The sequence below is a fragment of the Rana temporaria genome, chromosome 4 (assembly GCF_905171775.1).
Source record: "Rana temporaria chromosome 4, aRanTem1.1, whole genome shotgun sequence".
Taxonomy (NCBI): domain Eukaryota; kingdom Metazoa; phylum Chordata; class Amphibia; order Anura; family Ranidae; genus Rana; species Rana temporaria.
Window position 1 is genome coordinate 72671753 of NC_053492.1, and position 21480 is coordinate 72693232.

General features: G+C 44.5%; 1 protein-coding gene across 1 annotated transcript; it reads left to right on the plus strand.

Moving 5' to 3' along the window:
* Window positions 1-15851: 15851 nt before the first annotated feature.
* Window positions 15852-19091, plus strand: LOC120935625. The gene has a single exon (XM_040347677.1). It carries the CDS (start codon window positions 15852-15854, stop codon window positions 19089-19091), a length of 3240 nt encoding a protein of 1079 aa, XP_040203611.1.
* The last annotated feature ends 2389 nt before the right edge of the window (window positions 19092-21480 follow it).

Genomic DNA, 21480 nt, shown 5'->3' on the forward strand with positions numbered 1-21480 from the left:
TGGCACTGGCTAGCTGCACTTTTGGGCACTGGCACCGATGAGCTGCACTGACAGTGATCACTCCTTCAATGATATGTAGTTTTCCAGTACCGTATGCTAAAAAACAGCCCCACACCATGATGTACCAGTTCTTCATAATTCTAAAGAAAATATCTTTGGTCTGTATTGTGGTTTGAAAACGGTCACATGACATTAAAAAAAAGTATCGGTATTCGGTATCGGCGACTACTTGAAAAAAAGTATCGGTACTTGTACTCGGTCCTAAAAAAGTGGTATCGGGACAACCCTAATTGCAACGATCGCTATTTTATTCTCTAGGGTGTTAGGATAAAAAATATATATAATGTTTGGGGGTTCTAATTAGAGGGAAGAATATGGCAGTGAAAATAGTGTAAAATGACATTAGAATTGCTGTTTAACTTGTAATGCTTAACTTGTAATACCAACGGCCACCACCAGATGGCGCCAGCTTACACATCTGGTGGTAATAACTTGTAATACCAACGGCTCACCACCAGATGGCGCCAGCTCGAAAAAAAATGTTTTTTTTTTTTTGCTCCCCTCACTTCCACCCTGCCTGCGGGCCATTTATAACTGGTCCACGGGCCGGTACTTTGAGACCACTGACTTAAAGGGTCACTAAAGGAAAAACTTCTTTTTTTTTAGCTAAATAGCTTCCTTTACCTTACTGCAGTCCTGGATTCATGTCCTCATTGTTCGTTTTTGCTTTGATGTTGCTGTAATTCCTCTCTGTTCTGGACACTTCCTGGTTGTCTGTTTCCTGATCACCACAGTACTGGGAGATTTCTCACTGTGGTGACTAATCAAGGAGGTGTGATTACTGTGTGTCAGCACCAATCCAGTTTAGTTTTACAATCCATCACTGCCCTCTATTGGCTCTTTGTCTCTGTACATCAGAGAACCAGGAAACGACAGCAAAAACGAAACTAAACTGTAGGCACATTATATGATTGGTTTTTACCTATTTTTAATCATTTTTAAAAGGAATCAGTTAACTATTATGTCTCTATACCCTGTAAACAGTCATTTCAGCTAAAAAAAAAAATTCCTTTAGTGACCCTTTAACTTCTTTGCCTTTCCAGCTAATTGTTTATCTGCTAGGAATGAAAACAAAATCCTATGCAAGCATGAAGTCATAACATACACAGGGTACTGGGCATTTTGTTTGGCTCCTGGTATTAAAGCGGATGTGCCACGGGGAAAAAATATTAAAAGCCAGCAGCTACAAATACTGCAGCTGCTGACTTTTAATATTAGGACACTTACCTGTCCTGGAGTCCAGCGCTGATCGCAGCAGAGCACGAGCGATCGCTCGTCTCTCTGCTGCTCCCCCCTCCATCCACGCTCAGGGAACCAGGAAGTGAAGCGCTGCGGCTTCACTGCCCGGTTCCCTACGGCGCATGCGCGAGTCGCGCTGCGCCCGCCGATTGGCTCACACGCTGTGTGCTGGGAGCCGAGTGTTCCCAGCACACAACGGGCGACAGACGGGAAGTCAGAAAAACCCGTCTTTCGCCCGTAGCGTGTGGCCGGAAGTGGGTGCAAATACCTGTCTTAGACAGGTATCTGCACCCCCCTCCCCCCTGAAAGGTGTCAAATGTGACACCGGAAGGGGGGCGGGTTCCGATCAGCGGGACTCCACTTTAGGGTGGAGATCCGCTTTAAGTAGAGTGGCAAGTGAAGGAAAGGTGAGTATATGCTGCTGAGGAGGTGGGGACCAATGCCAACCTATTGCTTTGACCTGAATGTGCGAAGCGTAGCGTTGCTTCAGGGCCCATTATTACATTGGTGCGTTAACATAACACCCCAAAAACAATGCATTGTTTTTTTTTTTGGCTATTGCATTGCGTTAGCAGCCTATGTATAATGACTAGCTGACCTGACATAATGCACATTAACCACTTGCTTACTGGGCACATAAACCCCGTTCGTTTCCAGGCGAAATTTCAGCTTCCGGCACTGCGTCGCTTTAACTGACATTTGCGCGGTCGTGCGACGCGGCTCCCAAACAAAATTGACGTCCTTTTTTTCCCCACAAATAGAGCTTTATTTTGGTGGTATTTGATCACCTCTGTGGTTTTTATTTTTTGCGCTATAAACAAAAAAAGAGCGACAATTTTAAAAATATATATATATTTTTTACTTGTTGCTATAATAAATATCCAATTTTTTTATTTTTTTTTTAATATTTTTTTTCTCAGTTTAGGCCGATACGTATTTTTTTGACGTATTTTTGTAAAAAAAAAAAAAATCGCAATAAGCGACTGGTTTGCGCAAAAGTTATAGCGCCTACAAAATGGGGAACAGAATTATGATTTTTTTTTTTATGATTTATTTTTTTTACTAGTAATGGCGGCGACCTGCGATTTTTATTGGGACTGCAATATTGCGGCGGACGTATCGAACACTTTTGACACAAATTTGGGACCATTCACATTTATACAGCGATCAGTGCTATAAAAATGCACTAATTACTGTATAAATGTGACTGGCAGTGAAGGGGTTAACACTAGGGGGTGAGGAAGGGGTTAAATGTGTAGCCTGGGTGTGTTCTAACTGTGGGGGGAGGGGACTGACTGGGGGAGGTGACCGATGCTGTGTCCCTATGTACAAGGGACACAGATCGGTCTCCTCTGACAGCACGTGGAGCTCTGTGTTTACACACAGCTCCACGTCCTTGCTGTGTTACCGACGATCGCGTGTACCCGGCGGACATCGCGGCCGCCAGGTACACGCATCGGCTTCCCAGCGATGCGCCGGGACAGTGTTTACCCGCTGCGCGCCCCCCAGAGGCGCGCGCGGGTGATGCACTTTAAATGACGTCCAAAGACGTCCAGTTGGCACCTGAGAGCCGCGCTGTTGACGTCTTTTGTCAATAGTGCGGGTCTCAAGTGGTTAAAGGAAAAGTAGGGCCAAAGCTGACCCGCTGTCGGCTGTCGTCACTCAGCTGATCCAGACTCTGGAGAGATCCCAACTTTAATGTCGGGATCCACTCAGATGCCTGAGCTGCAGCTGACTCAGCCTCTCGGCATGCTACTGAGAACTAGGGGTGCAACGGATCAAAAAACTCACGGTTCGGATCGTTCCTCGGATCAGGAGTCACGGATCGAATCATTTTTCGGGTTGGCAAAAAAAAAAAACTCCCCCACTGTAATATCCACATGCCCCCCCCCCCACCAACTATAGTACCCCCTCAGTGCAGACACCCCCCCTCCTCTCAGTACAGTGACCCCCTCCTCAGTACAGTGACCCCCCCCCCTCCTCACAGTGATCCCCCCCCTCTGTACAGTGATCCCCCCCTCCGTACAGTGATCCCCCACTCCGTACAATGATCCCCCTCCTCAGTACAGTGACCCCCCCTCCTCAGCAGTGATCCCCCCTCAGTACAGTGACCCCCCTCCTCAGTACAGTGACCCCCCTCCTCAGTACAGTGACCCCTCCGTACAGTGACCCCCCCTCCTCAGTACAGTGACCCCTCCTCATTACAGTGACCCCCCCTCCTCATTACAGTGACCCCCCCTCCTCATTACAGTGACCCCCCCTCCTCATTACAGTGACCCCCCTCCTCATTACAGTGACCCCCCCTCAGTACAGTGACCCCCCCTCAGTACAGTGACCCCCCCCTCAGCTAGTACCGACAGGCACTCCCCGAGCGGTGTGTCCGAGTGCGGGCTCCTCCTCTGTGGGTGTATACAGAGGAGGGCCGCCGCCGGGTGTACCAAGATGGCCGCGGCTCCGGAGCTAGGCCGAAGCCGCGGCCTTTCCTAATGTTACGGCGGCGGCTCCGGAGCTAGGCCGAAGCCGCGGCCTTTCCTAGCGTTATGGTCGCGGCTCCGGAGGTAGGCCGAAGCCGCCGCCGTAACATTAGGAAAGGCTGCGGCTTCGGCCTAGCTCCGGAGCCGCCGCCGTAACATTAGGAAAGGCCGCGGCTTCGGACTAGCTCCGGAGCCGTGGCAATCCGCGGATCACAGTGTGATCCGATCCGAAGGGGGTGACCCGTTCGGATCACGGATCAACTGTGATCCGTTGCACCCCTACTGAGAACCTGAGCCAGCCACTCCCACCCACTGCAAAGCCCGGTGCTCCAGTCGGCACTGGAAGGGCAGAGCAGAAAGCTTGGTGACAAAGTCACTACTCTCTGCTCACTGAGAGTAGTGATCAGCGGTCTTTGATTGCTCAGTTCTCTGTCTTAGAGCGGGGCGGAGGACAGATGCAGCATCAGAACAATGCTTCATCCACCTAGGTGAGTATGATTGTTTTCTTTTACAACACTGCAATGGCTCAGAGTATATGTGAAAAGACACTCAAAAGTCACTTGTCCTCTTTGCGCACCAGTGAACCAAACCAAGGTTTTCTCACCTTTTCTACACTGACTTGTGAAAGAAATTTGAACAGAAAGTCTCCTGTGTTCAATAGGCCAAAAAAGTCTACTATTGCACTATATTGTACAACTTTTCTGAACTGTAACTTTAAAATATTTTGAAAAAAAATATGTTTTTGTGCAAAAAAAAAAAGAAGTAATTCAATTTTTTTACTACAGTATATATTTTATTTTAAAAACATTACCCAAATCAGAAAATGTTTTAACCAATTGTCATATACTCACAAATAAACATTTTGTTCTTTATCGTCTGTTATGCTTGCGACAGCTATGGACCCACCAAGGCAGTGATTCCCATTGATTGACACACACCAATAGAAATATACATAGGGGTTGATTTACTAAAACTGGAGAATGCAAAATTTGGTGCAGCTCTGCATGATAGCCGATTAACTAAAGTTTGTTCAATAAAGCTTTGGGGGGAAAAAAAAGGAAGCTCATTGGTTTCTATTCAGAGCTGCACCAGATTTTACTTTATGGGGCACCACAACCCCATAGTGACTGATGGTGGGCATGACATGTAATAGGAATATTGTATAAAGATAATTGAAGAGGACACCTCTTGCCCATTGTTTAAACCCTTCACTGCCGTGGACGTAATAGCTATGTCATGGATGTACCCAGAGTTGGGACAAGGGATGAGCAGAAAGGGCACATGCCCTGGGCATGTTGGCATGTAGGGTGCTCTGGGAGCTTCAGCCATTCCATTCTTTGCCCTTCTTTCTATCTCCCCTTGTCATGTGAGATATCATATGACCAGAGTCAGGAAGTAGGAGAAGAAGAAGCAGGGGTCACACTGAGGAGGAGGTCTGTACTGATTGAGTACACAAAGAATGGAAGGACATCACCCACAAGAACCACTTAGAATGCTCCCTCCCTTTCCTTCTTCTCCCTTATAGCCCCCTCCAGATAACTTTGGCACTATGCACCCTGAAGAGCCCAGCTCCCCTCCTTAAAGCAGTTGTATACATTTTTTTTTTTTTACTTTTACCTACAGGTAAGCCTTACCTGTAGATAAGGCTTACCTGGGTAAAAAGAATATCTCCTAAACCTGTACGGTTTAGGAGGTATTCCCCTTGTAATGAGCTGCAGCGGCGCATGCACTCAGGAGATTCTCGGCTGAAATTCCGGCAGAGACCTGACCTTGCCGGAAAGAAAGTGACACCACCGATGCAGGGAATTTTTTTTTCCTTTCAGTGACACCAAAGATGCTAGGACATTTCTTCCTTGTCTAAACGGATACCACTTACCCACAACAAGGGATCTTCAGAAGTTCTTGTGACATAAAACAGTGTACCTTACACTGTCCCTTATATGCCAGGAACCTATCCCTGCACAAATCACTGTCCCTACGAAGCGGGTTCCTTTCCCTAGCCTGCCACTCGCTCAAAATGCCCCTTCATGGTGGAGGGGGGGGGGGGGGGGGGGGGGGGAGATACCACCTATGTGTATGTTATTTGTTGCTTGTACCCATAGTAGGGACCAAAAACAGGAGTGCACATTTCTTTATCCTACCTAAAACACACTGGGGTGGATTCAGGTAGGGGCGCGCACTACTACGGAGGCGCAGCGTACCGTTTTTACGCTACGCCTCCGTAAATTACGTGCGCTACGCTTCATTCATGAAGCAGTAGCTCCGTAATTTGCGTGTGCGCTCCGTAAAACTTAAATGATCCCGTAGGGGGCGTGGATCATTTAAATTAGGCGCGTTCCCGCGCCGAACGTAGTGCGCATGCTCCGTCGGGAAACTTTCCCGACGTGCATTGCGGTAAATGACATCGCAAGGACGTCATTTGCTTCAACGTGAACGTAAATGGCGTCCAGCGCCATTCACGATTCACTTACGCAAACGACGTAATTTTTAAAAATCGCGACGCGGGAACGACAGGTATACTTAGCATTGGCTGCCCCTGCTAATAGCATGGGCAGCCTTACGCAGAAACCGACGAACGCAAACGATGTAAAATGTGAACGCAGGGCGCGCGTACGGTTGTGAATCGGCGTGAGTATGCAATTTGCATACTCTACGCTGACCACTACGGGAACGCCACTTAGCGGCCATTGTAAGAATGCAGCCTGCGATACGACGGCATAAGAGCCTTATGCCAGTCATATCTTAGGCTGCAGTCGGCGTATCGAGCTTTCTGAATACAGAAAAGTCGATACGCCGGCGCAACTAAGCAATTGCGCTGCATATCTATGGATACGCAGACGCAATTGCTTACTGAATCTACCCCACTGACACAGATACCACTTTAAAAAATGTTTGTTTTTAAAAATCCAACCCAAAATACACTGGCCCTGACATTTGACCCTTACCTAGATCAAGCCTTGATCTAGCTATATTTATTTAACATTCAGCCCAGGTTCACACTGGGTACGATTTGCTTCGATTTGAGATGCGATTTCACATGTGAAATCGCATCTCAAATCGGCGGCAATTGTCGGCAATGACACCGTCCTGTGAATAAATGTAGCGCCTAATAAATGAAGAAAAGAAAACCTTAATAAAGGATCTTTGAAAAAGAAAGAAAGAAGAAATCCAATGGTGGATATTCTTTCATCCACTCAGAGAATATGTAAAGTGCACAACCATGTGAGGTGAGTCTTTAAACCCTGTATATAGTGGTGAGTAGATGATTGAGCTGAGTGTTTAATGTGAGCACCAGGTTATAATATTTAATCCAGTGATCCGGGACTGAAAGCCTTCCCTGACCAAAAGGGGGGGCAATAATATAAATGTCCCAAAAAAAACCCCGCACTAGTGGTGACAATCAAGTGATAAGTGAATGCATCAGCTGTTAGCCGACAAGACTAAAAGTGAATAAAGAAAAAAACTCTTATCCACGAGAGTGATAATGTGATAACATATACAGTCCTAAGCTTACATGACATTCGTGCAACTTATTTGAAAGTTCAGAATATGGCAATTCTTTTACCCAAAAAATTATATATACATTGATCTGGGTTCAAACAATTATAATGAACAGAGTCTTTGTAAAAACAAGTCCAGTGTAGACAAAACAAAAGTGTCTGTATGACTAACATACACACAACAAAGGTCCTTGTGAGTAATATATAGTGAATGTATATAAAAATTCTTCCAATGTGAGATAGAGCAGATATCTTCAACCCGGCAACTTATCAAGAGATATTTCGATAAATAGAATAGGTGGGTACTCTTACCAGAGCAGTTGGACCCTCTACTCACCATACGGTGGGAGGGTCGTCAAGGCTTGTACAGACCGATTGTCTGAATCCAGAAAGAGTAACCAGAACATATTTTAAAAACACTGATCGTAATAGCTATATTCCGATCGATAGCTGCCATCACCCTGCCTGGCTTAAGTCCATCCCAAAAAGCCAGTTGCTACGGATACGACGCAATTGTTCAGACGTTGGAGATTTCTACACACAGGCAGAGGTACTTAAACAGAGGTTTTTGGATAAAGGTTACTTGGAGGAACAAATTGAGGAAGAAATAACAAGGATTGGAAGTATTGACCGTTCAACCCTTACAATAGAGAAAACTAAATTAGTCCAAGATCCGAAATTCAGAAATGCATTCTTTACCACCTTCTCAAGTCAGCATAAACAGATTAAAGATATTATTTACAAACACTGGGGAATTTTAAAAGAGGACCAAATCCTTGGACCCACGTTGCCTAACAACGCTACAGTGATATATAGGGGAGCCACTTCTGTAAAAAATCAGGTTGCACCCAATGTCATTGACCCACCTGTTAGACCCTCCTTTTTTCCGCTATCTAAGGGCTACCACCCATGCAGGAAGTGCAAAGTGTGTCTCAATAATACATACGGGAGAAGGAAGACCATTTCCTTCCAGTCTAGTATCACCAATATTGAACACCCCATGAGACAATTTTTTACCTGCGCATCTACACACATAGTGTATTTGATCACCTGCCCTTGTGGGAAACAGTACGTTGGTCGGACCATTCGGAGCTTTTCCACAAGGGTAGGTGAACATATTGCGAAGATCAAGAAAGGATGTGAGAAACATACAGTGCCCAGACACTACTTACAAGTACATAATAAGAAATTGGAAGGCACTACTTTCTTGATTATTGACAAATTCATTCCACACTGGAGAGGAGAGCCAAGCACCAGAGGGGTCTCCAAATTAGAGGTCTTCTGGATCTATACGCTCAAAAGTTACGCACCATTCGGCCTTAACGTCGAGTGGGACGTAAATGCGTTCATCAACCAATCCTAACCAGGTTTTGATAGATATGGAGTACCAACATATGCATATATATGGGGTGCATATTCTGCACCATTGTGTAAATTTTAACCTAATTTTCATTTTTTTATGATTATATGCTGCAAGATGGGATTTTTTCACTCCATATTCATGCATGTCTATTATGATGTCTTTTCTTACCATATCCTGTATCCGTGAGAGCCAATCATCATTTAAAAAAAAAAAAAATTTTTTTTAATCTTTTATATTTGTATATATATAGACTATTATACAAACTGCGGTTTTGATTATATGATGGCAACTAAGGATGATCTATTATCCCATAGGAGCGAGTGTCATATTTGGAACCTTGTATGATGCAGCTGGTCATAGGATTGTCATGCATTAACAATAGGGTACTATAGATGCATTGACATTTATCCTTGGAACGCACCGTGAGACGCAACGCTAACGCGCTGACGTCAAGACGTGGCGTTAGCTATTGACAGGTTCCTATTGGCCAGCTAAGCTCCTATTCCTCCTATGTGAGATGGAAGTGACTCGTCTGCCCATATCCAATCCCTGCCCGTTTGGTACGTATTTTTGATACGCAGCGCTGTCGCGCTGACGTCATCGCGCAGCGCTGCATCCCATGCGAGACTAGGATTGGTCGCATTGTCTCCGTCTCTCTCCCTATGAGTCATGTTAGATAAGGGAAGTGACGTGCTAAGTCTGCCCACACATTTCCGGCCTTTGAAACGCCGGCCAGTCATTAGGCTGAATGATTTGGAACGCACGCCATTGCGTCAGGTGTGGACACTCACGGATCAGGATTTCAGGTACATAATGCAGGGGAGCAGCGTGTGTAGGTCAGATACCCCAGTTGAAGTCCTCGTTGTGACGAAACCGGTAGGGTGACCGTTTCAAACGTACCTCCGCTGCATTTTACATACTATTGAATTACTCCCTATACCTATCCATAGGTGGGAGTTTGCTGCTATATCATCTTTATTTTTGCATATTGTTTTTTTTGCATCTTTGCGTGTGATCGATTTTTCTGGTGTGCTGTTTTTTCATCACATGTGGCTGTGTCAGCCTCTTTTATGATTTTATTTGAAAATTGGAATTTTTTTATACTATTAAATATAATAGTTTTACACCATGAGGAGCACCTCTATATTCTTTTCTTCCGCATGTGTTTTGAGCCATTGCTGACAGTGAGAAGTCTGGCACGATATCTTTGAACAACCAAGTCATCCTTGAATATAGAAGTGACCTCTTTCTGGATTCAGACAATCGGTCTGTACAAGCCTTGACGACCCTCCCACCGTATGGTGAGTAGAGGGTCCAACTGCTCTGGTAAGAGTACCCACCTATTCTATTTATCGAAATATCTCTTGAGAAGTTGCCGGGTTGAAGATATCTGCTCTATCTCACATTGGAAGAATTTTTATATACATTCACTATATATTACTCACAAGGACCTTTGTTGTGTGTATGTTAGTCATACAGACACTTTTGTTTTGTCTACACTGGACTTGTTTTTACAAAGACTCTGTTCATTATAATTGTTTGAACCCAGATCAATGTATATATAATTTTTTGGGTAAAAGAATTGCCATATTCTGAACTTTCAAATAAGTTGCACGAATGTCATGTAAGCTTAGGACTGTATATGTTATCACATTATCACTCTCGTGGATAAGAGTTTTTTTCTTTATTCACTTTTAGTCTTGTCGGCTAACAGCTGATGCATTCACTTATCACTTGATTGTCACCACTAGTGCGGGGTTTTTTTTTTGGGACATTTATATTATTGCCCCCCCTTTTGGTCAGGGAAGGCTTTCAGTCCCGGATCACTGGATTAAATATTATAACCTGGTGCTCACATTAAACACTCAGCTCAATCATCTACTCACCACTATATACAGGGTTTAAAGACTCACCTCACATGGTTGTGCACTTTACATATTCTCTGAGTGGATGAAAGAATATCCACCATTGGATTTCTTCTTTCTTTTTTAAAGATCCTTTATTAAGGCTTTCTTTTCTTCATTTATTAGGCGCTACATTTATTCACATATTCTTCACAAACCATCCTTTTGTTATGCTGGCAGCCTAGATCAACTTTTGTCTGCGCAATATTATATATACTTTTAGTAATGACACCGTCCTAATCGGTGCGACGCCGCATCTGCGGCGCTGCACCAATTTCAAAAAGTAGTTTCTGTTCTACTCTTTGCGATTTCGGGCCGCGATTTACATTGACATTTGTGCAGAAACCTGCACAGATGTCTCTTAAATTGCGGCCGAAATCGGGACTCCCAGCGGGAGTGAAGCTGTGTGAGTTCAGCTGAACTTGCACAGCTTCACTCCCGCAGCCCAGTGTGAACCAGGGCTAAATACTTGTTTGTTTACATCTCTCTCCTCTGGTAAGGAAAGAAAGATACAATGGGTGGGCTGCACAGTGACTGATCACTGCGATAGCCAATCAGAGGCAACCACAGTAATCAGGCGATCTGGAGTCCTGGTTACCGATCGTTAGTGATTGTGAGAGCCCTGTCTCTGTGCTGGGAGCACACTGTGCACCCAGCAGAAACCCTGCTATGTGCAAGTAGCAGGAAGAGGTTTAAAAGGACTCTGTAGTCAGCACCAGGACAGGTGTCACTGGTGGGTGAGAAGATGTGGTCCTTCTGGTGTGAGGTGGTCTGTTCTGTGACAGTGTACAAACTTACACATCATTGTGTGGAACATAGTGCCAACCAATGCATGTGTGCGTAGGCATAGGTGCACTCACATTATTGCCCACTTGTATATATTGCCTATAATTAAAAAGGGATCAAAGTTTTTACAAGTAAACGATAGACCTGTTCGTTTAATGTCTATAGTTGGGGGGGATACTGGAGAGTTTAATAAAAGATCACATAGATGAGTTCTTGCTGGAAAATATTTTAAGCAACAGACAACATGGATTCATGAAATATAATTGTCAGACAAACCTGATTTCTTTTTATGAAGATGTAAGTAAAATCTTGGACAGAGGGGTGGCGTAAAGGGAGAAATACAGAGGTGGCTGTGCACAAGGTGTTATAGAAATGTTGAATTTCATATTTGTACCAGGGGAACCATTGGGAAAAATATTAATGTATAAGACAGAGCCACTACTGTACATGCATTTGCTGTCTTGAGAACCAGTTACCGGTGTCAGGTTTTAATTCAATTAGTCACATTGTCCTATTGTTCTGAAGGGAGGCCAGAAACAGCAGGGGCCCTTAGCATACTGGTATGACTACTCTGTCCAAGAATAGCTGCATACCATTTTTATTTACAGCACAATATATTGTCTGATAAGAAGTATCTCCTCATTGAATTACAAGAATTTCCGGTCATCTCCTGTTTTAGGACCAAATTTAGGACTGTGTTAATCAGATAATAATACCAGGTGTGGGTGTGTATATTAAAAGAGATTCCTTTCACCCTTTGTCTAATTACAAGCCACAATAGGACATGACGGACAGGGCGATACTGGGTGGGTCGGGAGTCTTTAATTGCCATCTTGAAAAGGACACATATTCGACCAATCACAGCAGAGGGTTTTTTTTCTTAATTCTTAGAGGGTATAAAAAAACAGTGCTAGCTTGACTAAGAGGCAGACTGGATCATGATCTGACTTGGGAAACATGGTGAAGTACTCTGTAAATATACTCTATAATCTCCTTATTCTCTCCTATAATCTGTTTCTCCCTTTATCCTACTTTTTGTCTTAACCATACTGTTGAATCCTTTACTGCAATCTTATTGTTTGTATCTTATATGTTATAACTACTTTTTGTCTTAACCATACTGTTGAATCCTTTACTGCAATCTTATTGTTTGTATCTTATATGTTATAACAATACTTGTATGTTGTATGTGTATCAGCGATATTCTCTCTGATCAAAAGTAATATAATTTCTGTTATGATTATGGGATTAATACAAGTTTCTTTTTCTGTATAATAAACTAATTATTTTCTTTTTCCACTACTATTGTATGCTTTAATTTTATATAGGCAACAGGTTATTAACCAATCATTTTTATGTATCATTAATCATTTAAGTGAGGTGTAAACTGAGCTAACACATTTGGTGCTCCAGTGTGAGGAAGCTTGACGTTTTGGGCCATTGGGATTTCTTGTGTGGAGCACAGAACAGAACCAGACGAATCTAACTCTAAACAAGGTAAGCATTTTTTTTACTCTATCTGAACACCCAGACTAGCAAGCTTCTGTGAACATTGTTTATAGGTATATAACCTTTTGTCTGTACTAACAAACTTTGATGAGACTGATATGAACAGTATAAGTAAAATAAATTATACTGAGAGTGTATGAGAAGACATCCTGTGTGATAGGCCAAAATTACAACAGGGTGTCAGTGTGAATGATATGGGCTCTGATTGGACGCTTGAAGGCAGTGAAAAGATTTGGAATCTGGGCCTTTCTGCTGACAAGCGCTTCCGATTGACCCTTGTATGAGTCTAGGTCAAGACGCTTCCCAATCTTTGAGATTGAATTGCACCTGTGGGCCTAGGTCACCCTGAATTGTCTGGATGTATGTGAATCTATCTTTCTATATAAACTACTAACGGGATGTTTTAAGCGGTGTAATAAGATCTGTAAACACTGACTATATTGTAACTGCTAAAAATCATTATTAGGTAAGCGTCAGCTAAATTAGTGCAATTAGGTACCTCTTACACTGCAAGCAATCATAACAATCTAATAAGTAAGCATTTCTTTTAGAATATTGCAGAAAAGTTCACGGGAGGACAACTAATTTAGTTGGGAAAATCCCCGGGCTAATTTTTTGAAGGACTATAGTCAGTCGTTGTTCTGACAAGTAGTGAAAAAAGATCAGCAGAGGGGCAGTACCGGTCAACTCAATCAGGGCTCAAAGCGTAGCTAGCTTTGGGAAAAAGCGACCTATAAGGGTTTGCGGGATCAGCGACCTATAAGGGTTTGCGGGATCAGCTCAAAGTCCTTTCGTCTGTAAAAGGATGGGAAATCAAATCGCTTCAAAACGGATGTAGAACCGTGGGGAACCTTACCATTTGACTCCGAAGGAAGAAATGATAGATAAATATGGACCTTGGGTTGTGAAATATATAAAAGATTGGGATCAGTGGACAGGAAAGCAATATTCGAAAAAGGGTACTTTCAAGCCAAGCGCTTGGGAAGCCCTGTGGTACCGTCACCACGGGAAGATGGTACGAACAAATGAAAAAGATGCTTGGAGTGCCTGGATGGTAGAATCCATGAATAGAGCCGATGATGTGAATATTTTCACAGTCGGAGGTAAGGAGAAAACACACAAAATGATGCTGAGAAGTAATGACAAGCAGGGAGAGCCACCTATCCAGAATAGTGACAGTGACGAACAGGAAGAGGATGGGGCAGTGTCAGGAGTGGGGCCTTATGCAATTGCCAGGTCCTGGTTGGAAAAATGTTTAAAGGCTGAGAGGAATTGTCACCTATCAGCAGATGACAAAACCAGGAAGCCACAACTTGCGGCCCGATTTGACACCCCATTAAAAACCCCAAATGAATCACAGAGAAACTCTTCCTGTGAAGCATGGAAACAAAAGGAGGGAGATAGCGTAGCCTGCCAGGGGAAGGGAGTGATGGACCCAAGGGAGAAAATATTCCCCAGTTCCAGAGATCATATACCATCAAAAGGGATACCCTCTTCTTCTTTGACAGAAAAACCTCCCGAATACAGTAATCCTCCATTTACTGGCTGCGAACCAACATTCTCCCCTAGACAGCAGTTAACAAACAATTCCGCTGCTACAAGCAACACTGGCAGTTCTGCTACAGGGCACACTGCCTATGTACCTTTATACCCCCAAGTAACTAGCACCCCACAACAAGGACCTATGTGGGGTCACTCTAATGAGGAAAGAATGTCACCCAATGTGGGCACACCTGTATACCATGGAACTGTTAATGCCACGCTCCAGGGCACTTTGCAATTGGATAAAGTGCCCCCACATGGCAGCAACAATCATCCGCAGTCTTGTTGGGAACCTGTGACAGAATCCCAAAAGACCAATCAACAACTAATATCTTTTCCGGATGACACATCTGTCTATCCTGTAAGAGAACAGGTGGTTTATGACAACAGCGGGAGGTCCACTGGAAGAATGATACATCATGTACCATGGACTCCCTCTGAGATGAAGGGATTTCTGAGTGTTATCCCCCATCCAAGGACTGATCCCGTTAAATTTGCCAAAGAACTGCTGGACATCCAGGCCAGCTACAATGCAAACTGGGGTGACATGCTTCAAATCATGAAAAGGGTTTGTGGAGATGGGGACTTTGATGAAATCCTCAATAAAACTCATATTCCACGAACCCTGTATATGGACTCCAGCCAGCAAGGAGATATACTCACGAAGCAATTAGCACAGTTGATTAAAACCGTCTATCCTCCCCAGTCTTGGACCAAGGTGTCAGGAGTGGTCCAAGGTCCAAAAGAAGATTGTATGACATACTACAATCACTTTAAACAAGCTGTGGAATCGGCGGGTGGGGACATTACTAACAGTGCCCTATCACCCGTATTGATACATAGCTTCATTACCGGGTTGAGAGGAAACATCAGGGAAAAATTGATGACTGCAAATCCAGACTGGAGAGATAAGCCCCTCTCCTCTTTGTTGTCACTTGCCACTGCTATTGAAAGGAATATAGCAGATTGGGAGTCACAAAAACCTCAAAAGATCTGCCTTGTCACCAATCAGATGAACAGTGCAGATCTTGACCAGAAACCGAGATGGAAACCGGTTTGTTACAACTGCCGCAAGCCCGGGCACGTCAGGAAAGATTGTACAGCTCCAAGACCAAGTAGGCCACCACGACACGAGAGTGAATCTGAAAAAGACCTCAAGTGACGGGGAGAGCTCCCGGTGTTACCTGTAATTTCGACCAATGAGCAAGGTAGTGCTTATGTACAGATGAAATTAAATAATCAGACCCTAAGGCTCTTAGTTGACACCGGTGCTGCCCGGACCATATTAAAATCCAGTGAAATAAATCTTCCCATTCGAAAAACCGTGAGAGGGGTTGGGCTAGGGGGTATAGTATACCCCCTATTGGAAACCACTCCCACAAAAGTTCGAATAGGACCTTTTCAAACTGAAGCTTCACTGCTCTTGAGCAATTCAGTTCCTTGCAATTTGCTGGGAAAAGATTTGCTCTCCCAAATGAGGGCCCAAATACATTTTTCTGAGGATGGAGTGGAAGTAAACATCCCTTCTGATTCTGACCAACCCCAAATGGAAGAAACCTGGGATAGTATCATTGCTTTGTGTAACTTGGAACTGGACGCAAGTTTCACAGAGAGCTTGCCTAGTGATTTAGTTGAAGGCACCAATCCCGATGTTTGGGCTACAGAGGGGAACACGGTACTTATGATCCGCTGCCCCCCTGTTAGGATCAAGCTAAAACCAGATGCTATCATTCCTAGGTTACCTCAGTATCCATTAAAATTGGCCCAATTGGAGGGAATTAGAGACCAAATTGTACACCTCCTGAAAGAGGGTATACTGGTGAAGGTGAGTTCACCCGCTAATACCCCATTATACCCTGTGAAAAAACCAGGCCGAAACGTGTACCGGATGGTACAAGACCTGAGAGCAATTAACAAAATCATCCAAGAGGATGCTCCGGTGGTACCAAACCCTCACACTATTCTGAGTAACATCATTCCTTCTAACCAATATTTCACAGTTATGGATTTGAAGGATGCCTTTTTCACGGTACCACTCCACCCTGACTGTCAGTACCTCTTTGCCTTCAGCTTTGAACGGCAACAGTATACCTGGAGTAGATTGCCCATGGGCATGGTATCTAGCCCAAATGAGTACAGCAAAGCTATGAAAGAATGCCTGGACAGGTGGCACTGCCCAGAGGATACCACTCTACTCCAATATGTGGATGACTTGCTGATTGGAGGCAACACGAGAGAGGCATGCAGAGATGCAACTATCTCCTTGTTAAATCACCTAGCAGAGGAGGGATGCCGAGTATCCCCCGCCAAATTACAATACAACATGGACCGAGTTGTGTTCTTAGGTCATTGCATCTCCCAAGGGAGAAAACACCTGACACAAGACCGAAAGAAGGCTATTCTGAATAGCAAAATGCCACAAAATGCAAAACAATTGAGGGGGTTCCTAGGATTGGTTGGATATTGCCGACAATGGATACCAGAAATGTCCAATGTTTGTAAACCACTCTATGACTCTGTGAACACACAGGGGAAACTGGAACTCAGTGAAGGGCAAATGCATGCTATTCAGACCTTGAAGGCTGCAATCAGCGAAGCACCTGTTTTGGGCTTGCCAGATTATACCAAGGGATTCAGGCTCTACTGTCACGAGTCCAGAGGCCACGCTGCTGGAGTTCTGACGCAGGACCATGGAGGACATGACAAGCCAATTGGCTATTACAGTTGTCAGATTGACACTGTTGTCAATGCGATGGCACCCTGCCTGAGGGCAGTAGCTGCAGCTGCGGAGATGCTGACTAAAACTGCAGACATTGTGCTAGGGAACCCATTGGAGGTTTACGTACCTCATGAGGTCCACGTGGTCATGCAGAACTTGACAACAAAACACATTTCATCAGCGAGATTGACCAGATATGAACTGGCACTTTTAACGCCCACAAATATTACCCTCAAAAGGTGTGCAAAATTAAATCCAGCTACATTGCTACCAGAGACAGTACAAGATGAACTAGAAAGCCATGACTGCAATGCAGAAATGGAGGATCATTATCTGGAAGCGCAGAGAGTAAGAGATACCCCCATTCCCAATGCGGACCTCACTGTGTTTGTAGACGGGTCCCGCTTCTATACTGAAGAAGGGCACCCTGTTACGGGATATTCTGTGGTCACCAAGGATGAAATCCTTTTCCAAGGAAAATTACCTGGGCATCATTCCGCCCAGGTGGCAGAGCTTATGGCTCTCATGCAGGCTTGCATAGTAGGAAAAGATAAAAGGCTCAATGTCTACACTGACTCAAGATATGCGTATGGAATATGTCACGATTTTGGCCAGATCTGGAAATTACGTGGATTTCTGACCACCTGTGGAAAACCTATCAAACATGGTGAGCTCATTAAGAAAGTCCTTGAGGCACTTTGGTTCCCCGAGGAAATAGCAGTTCTAAAATGTGCAGCACACACCAGAGGCACGGATGAGGTTTCACTTGGGAATGCTAAAGCAGATGTTGCGGCAAAGGCCGCTGCTGTAACTGGCACCGAGTCTGTGGAAGTCTTCATAGCCACACCTTGCTCTGACAGTCCTGATCAGGTAGATTTGACTGTCCTGGCGAACTTGCAAAGGCAAACTGATGAAAAGACAAAGCAGAAGTGGCAAGATCAGGGATGTAAAGAAACTACTGGACTTTGGGCCCATGAGGATGGAAGGTACTGTGCCCCTCCAGCACTGTATCCATATTTGGCAGAGGCATCGCATGGCCCTTCTCATCTATCCAAAGGAGCAATGGTCTCCACAATCACATCTCACTGGGTGGCCCCCGGATTCACCACTGTTGCAGAGAGATTCTGTCAAGGGTGCGAAACATGTCAGAAACATAATCCTGGGAGGCTGGTCAAAACCCCAACTAAACACTTGCCCAAAGCACAGTATCCTTTCCAAAGACTGCAGATTGATTACATTCAATTGCCAAAATGCCAACAATTTCAATATGTCCTAGTGTGTGTAGACATGTTTTCAGGATGGGTAGAGGCCTGGCCGGTAGCCAAGGCGACGGCATCAGTCACTGCAAAGAAACTCTTGCAGGAAATTGTGTGCAGGTATGGCCTAATGGAGACTGTAGAGTCTGATCAAGGGAGCCACTTCACAGGCCAGGTGATGGCTGAGGTTATGGGAGGACTCCAAATTGAACAGAAGTTCCATACTCCCTATCACCCACAGGCGTCGGGAAAGGTCGAAAGATATAATGGGGTGATTAAGAATAGACTAGCAAAAATTTGTGAAAATACGGGCCTCACCTGGGTGCAAGCTCTCCCTCTGGTTTTGAAATCCATGCGACATACTCCTAGAGGTCCAGAAAAACTGTCTCCATTCGAGATATTGTTTGGAAGACCCCCAATGACAGGATTGTTTTTCCCACAAGAAATGACATTAATGCATTGTTCCTTAAAAATGTATGTGCAGGAATTACACCAGCAGCTCACTAAGTTGCATGCCAAAGTGTTCTCTTCTATTCCAGACCCAAATTCTGACGGTAAATCCCACTCCTTACAACCTGGAGATTGGGTGGTGATCAAGAAATTTCAACGAAGAGGACTGGAGCCCAGGTTTGAGGGTCCCTACCAGGTATTGCTGACCACCCCCACCTCAGTAAAGGTAGAGGGAAAAATCTCTTGGATACATGCTTCTCATTGCAAACGAGTTCAGAAGGAGGTTTAGGGAATCGGGTGGAATGGGCACGTTCCCCCTATTATTAGGTATACTCAGCAGGTATGTTCTCAGTTCTGTTCAAGAACTAACAGCTCCTATGACACCAGCCACATTTTTAGAGGGACCAAAGCCAGTACCCTGGACTCCACCGGGGGAGTATGGGGAATGGGGAATTAAACCTGAGGGGTGGAGTCCCACACAGATCCATAAGGCAGAGTGCAAACACGGACGAGTACTTCCCCGATACCCAATGTACTTTCATGGGTATATACTCATTCATGCCATAGCAGGGTTGGGATTTGATGGGTCCTTCCTAGAACATACCACTGGCCTCGACCCACACCCATACAGATTTCATACTGCCCGTGGGGACATTAAGGCCGGGAATCTATTAGATAGGCTTTGCAGTCTTACATACAGAATGGCCAATCTTCGTGACCGGGTAAGAATACAGCAGGTGGTGAAAGATAAACCTGACACCATAATGTATGTCACCTATCACATAGATGAGGACATTGCCTTATGTGAAGGGGATTGGGACCCCAAGGATAGATTATGTCTTATCCCCGGAATTTTTCCTGAGACCTCAAATGACAGCCAAACTACCAAGAGAATGTTTGTAGATCTTGATACCGAGACCTATGAAATGTCCATAACTAATTTAACCAAGGGGTCAGATACATGGAGGGTAAAATGCAAACAGAGCAGAGTATATCCCATAGATCCCACAGGGGAGAACTATGAAGGGTGGTACATAGTTTACATCATCTTTAATCAGGGGAAAGAGAAAGAACATAAGAGGTACTATTATGATTTCCCCGAACTTGTTCAAGGGTCACTAGCGGACAAGTGTTTCCACCCCGAGGAGGGAACCCTTGAGATTCTGATCACTAAACATCCCACCTATGATAGGAAGACACATCCACTAAACCAGTGTTTCTCAACTCCAGTCCTCAAGGCGCACCAACAGGTCATGTTTTCAGGATTTCCCTCAGTTGAAACAGCTGTGGTAATTACGAAGGCAGTGAAACTGATCAAATCACTGATGCAAAATAATGGGAAGCCTGAAAACATGACCTGTTGGGGCGCCTTGAGGACTGGAGTTGAGAAACCCTGCACTAAACTACTTGTCAAAGAAAAAGGTTGTACTGCAGTTGAATTGTAGTACCACCAATCAGGCCATATGGTACGAACGAGCGAATGTGACTCTCTCTACCAAATATACAAACACCGTAATCTTAAAAATTAGGACCGATGCTAAAAACAAACAGTACGAGGTCATGGATTTACAACCACGACTGTCCATACATGCCTTTGTGTTGCAGGTAATGAGGGATACCTGTGTCCCCGAGACAGAGGGTCACTATTTTATCGACACCGCTTACTGGCCCCCAACTCAATCCTTGGCTTTTAACAGTCCAAACCCATGGAAGTGGGATGTCTTATGCAACGGGGTGGATCTGCCTAGTGTGAATGAGTGGATGAATGGAAGGCCAATGAATGAAGAAATGAGAGGCGTGCATATGACTGTGGACTGGCAAGACCCCCAAGGATACGATCTGGATCTAGACTTACATCTAGATGGCCCATTTGTGTGGCCATTCTGCAACGCATTTGACGAAGGCTGTTGGACCTTTAGGCAAATGACAAAGCTTAAGAGTGATGAACTGTTGCCCGGAATCAGTACCCCAGTTATGGATCCTAAACGTTGGTATCCCTGGAAAGGGCGAGGAAAGATCTGTGTGACAGTAGTACGGGTACCCAATGAGTTAGATGTTCTTGTGCCGGCAAAAATTAGTTCGGACTCCTGTAAAGCCCCTATAGTGAAGGCTGCAGATCTAGTCAGCCCTTTACTCTCCTCTCACTGGACAGTACTAACAGAAACACAATTTATGTTATACACATGGAGGATAACCTTATCTGACTTCCGAGTTGATAAATGGGATCAACGGTGTGCAGCCTTCATAAAGAATCAGGTATACATGTTAAAGGAGTGGATGCAATCGGGATATTCAGAATATTCCCCCAAAAGAGCAAAGAGAGACGTAATAGATACTGCCTTAGGAGCAGGAGGTGTTGCCCTGAGTAGCCTAAACACAATGGATTTAGAGGTACTCAGAAACAAGCTAGGAGGGTTGGCACAGCATGTGGGGGAAGGTGTTGAGGTGCAGCTAGATGTGAATCATATTCTTGAAAATCTACAACATGCTCATATTGATGCTACTGCCTCATTGTCTGAGATAATGAAACAGAAGTTCACCGGACTGATAGCAGGATTATCCAAGGTACAGGAAGACATCCAACTTGCTTTATCTTGCACCCAGGTACAATCAGAACTGTCCCAGGATCTCAGAGTAATGATCGCTTCTTTTTCAGCAGGACAATTTCCACTAAATTT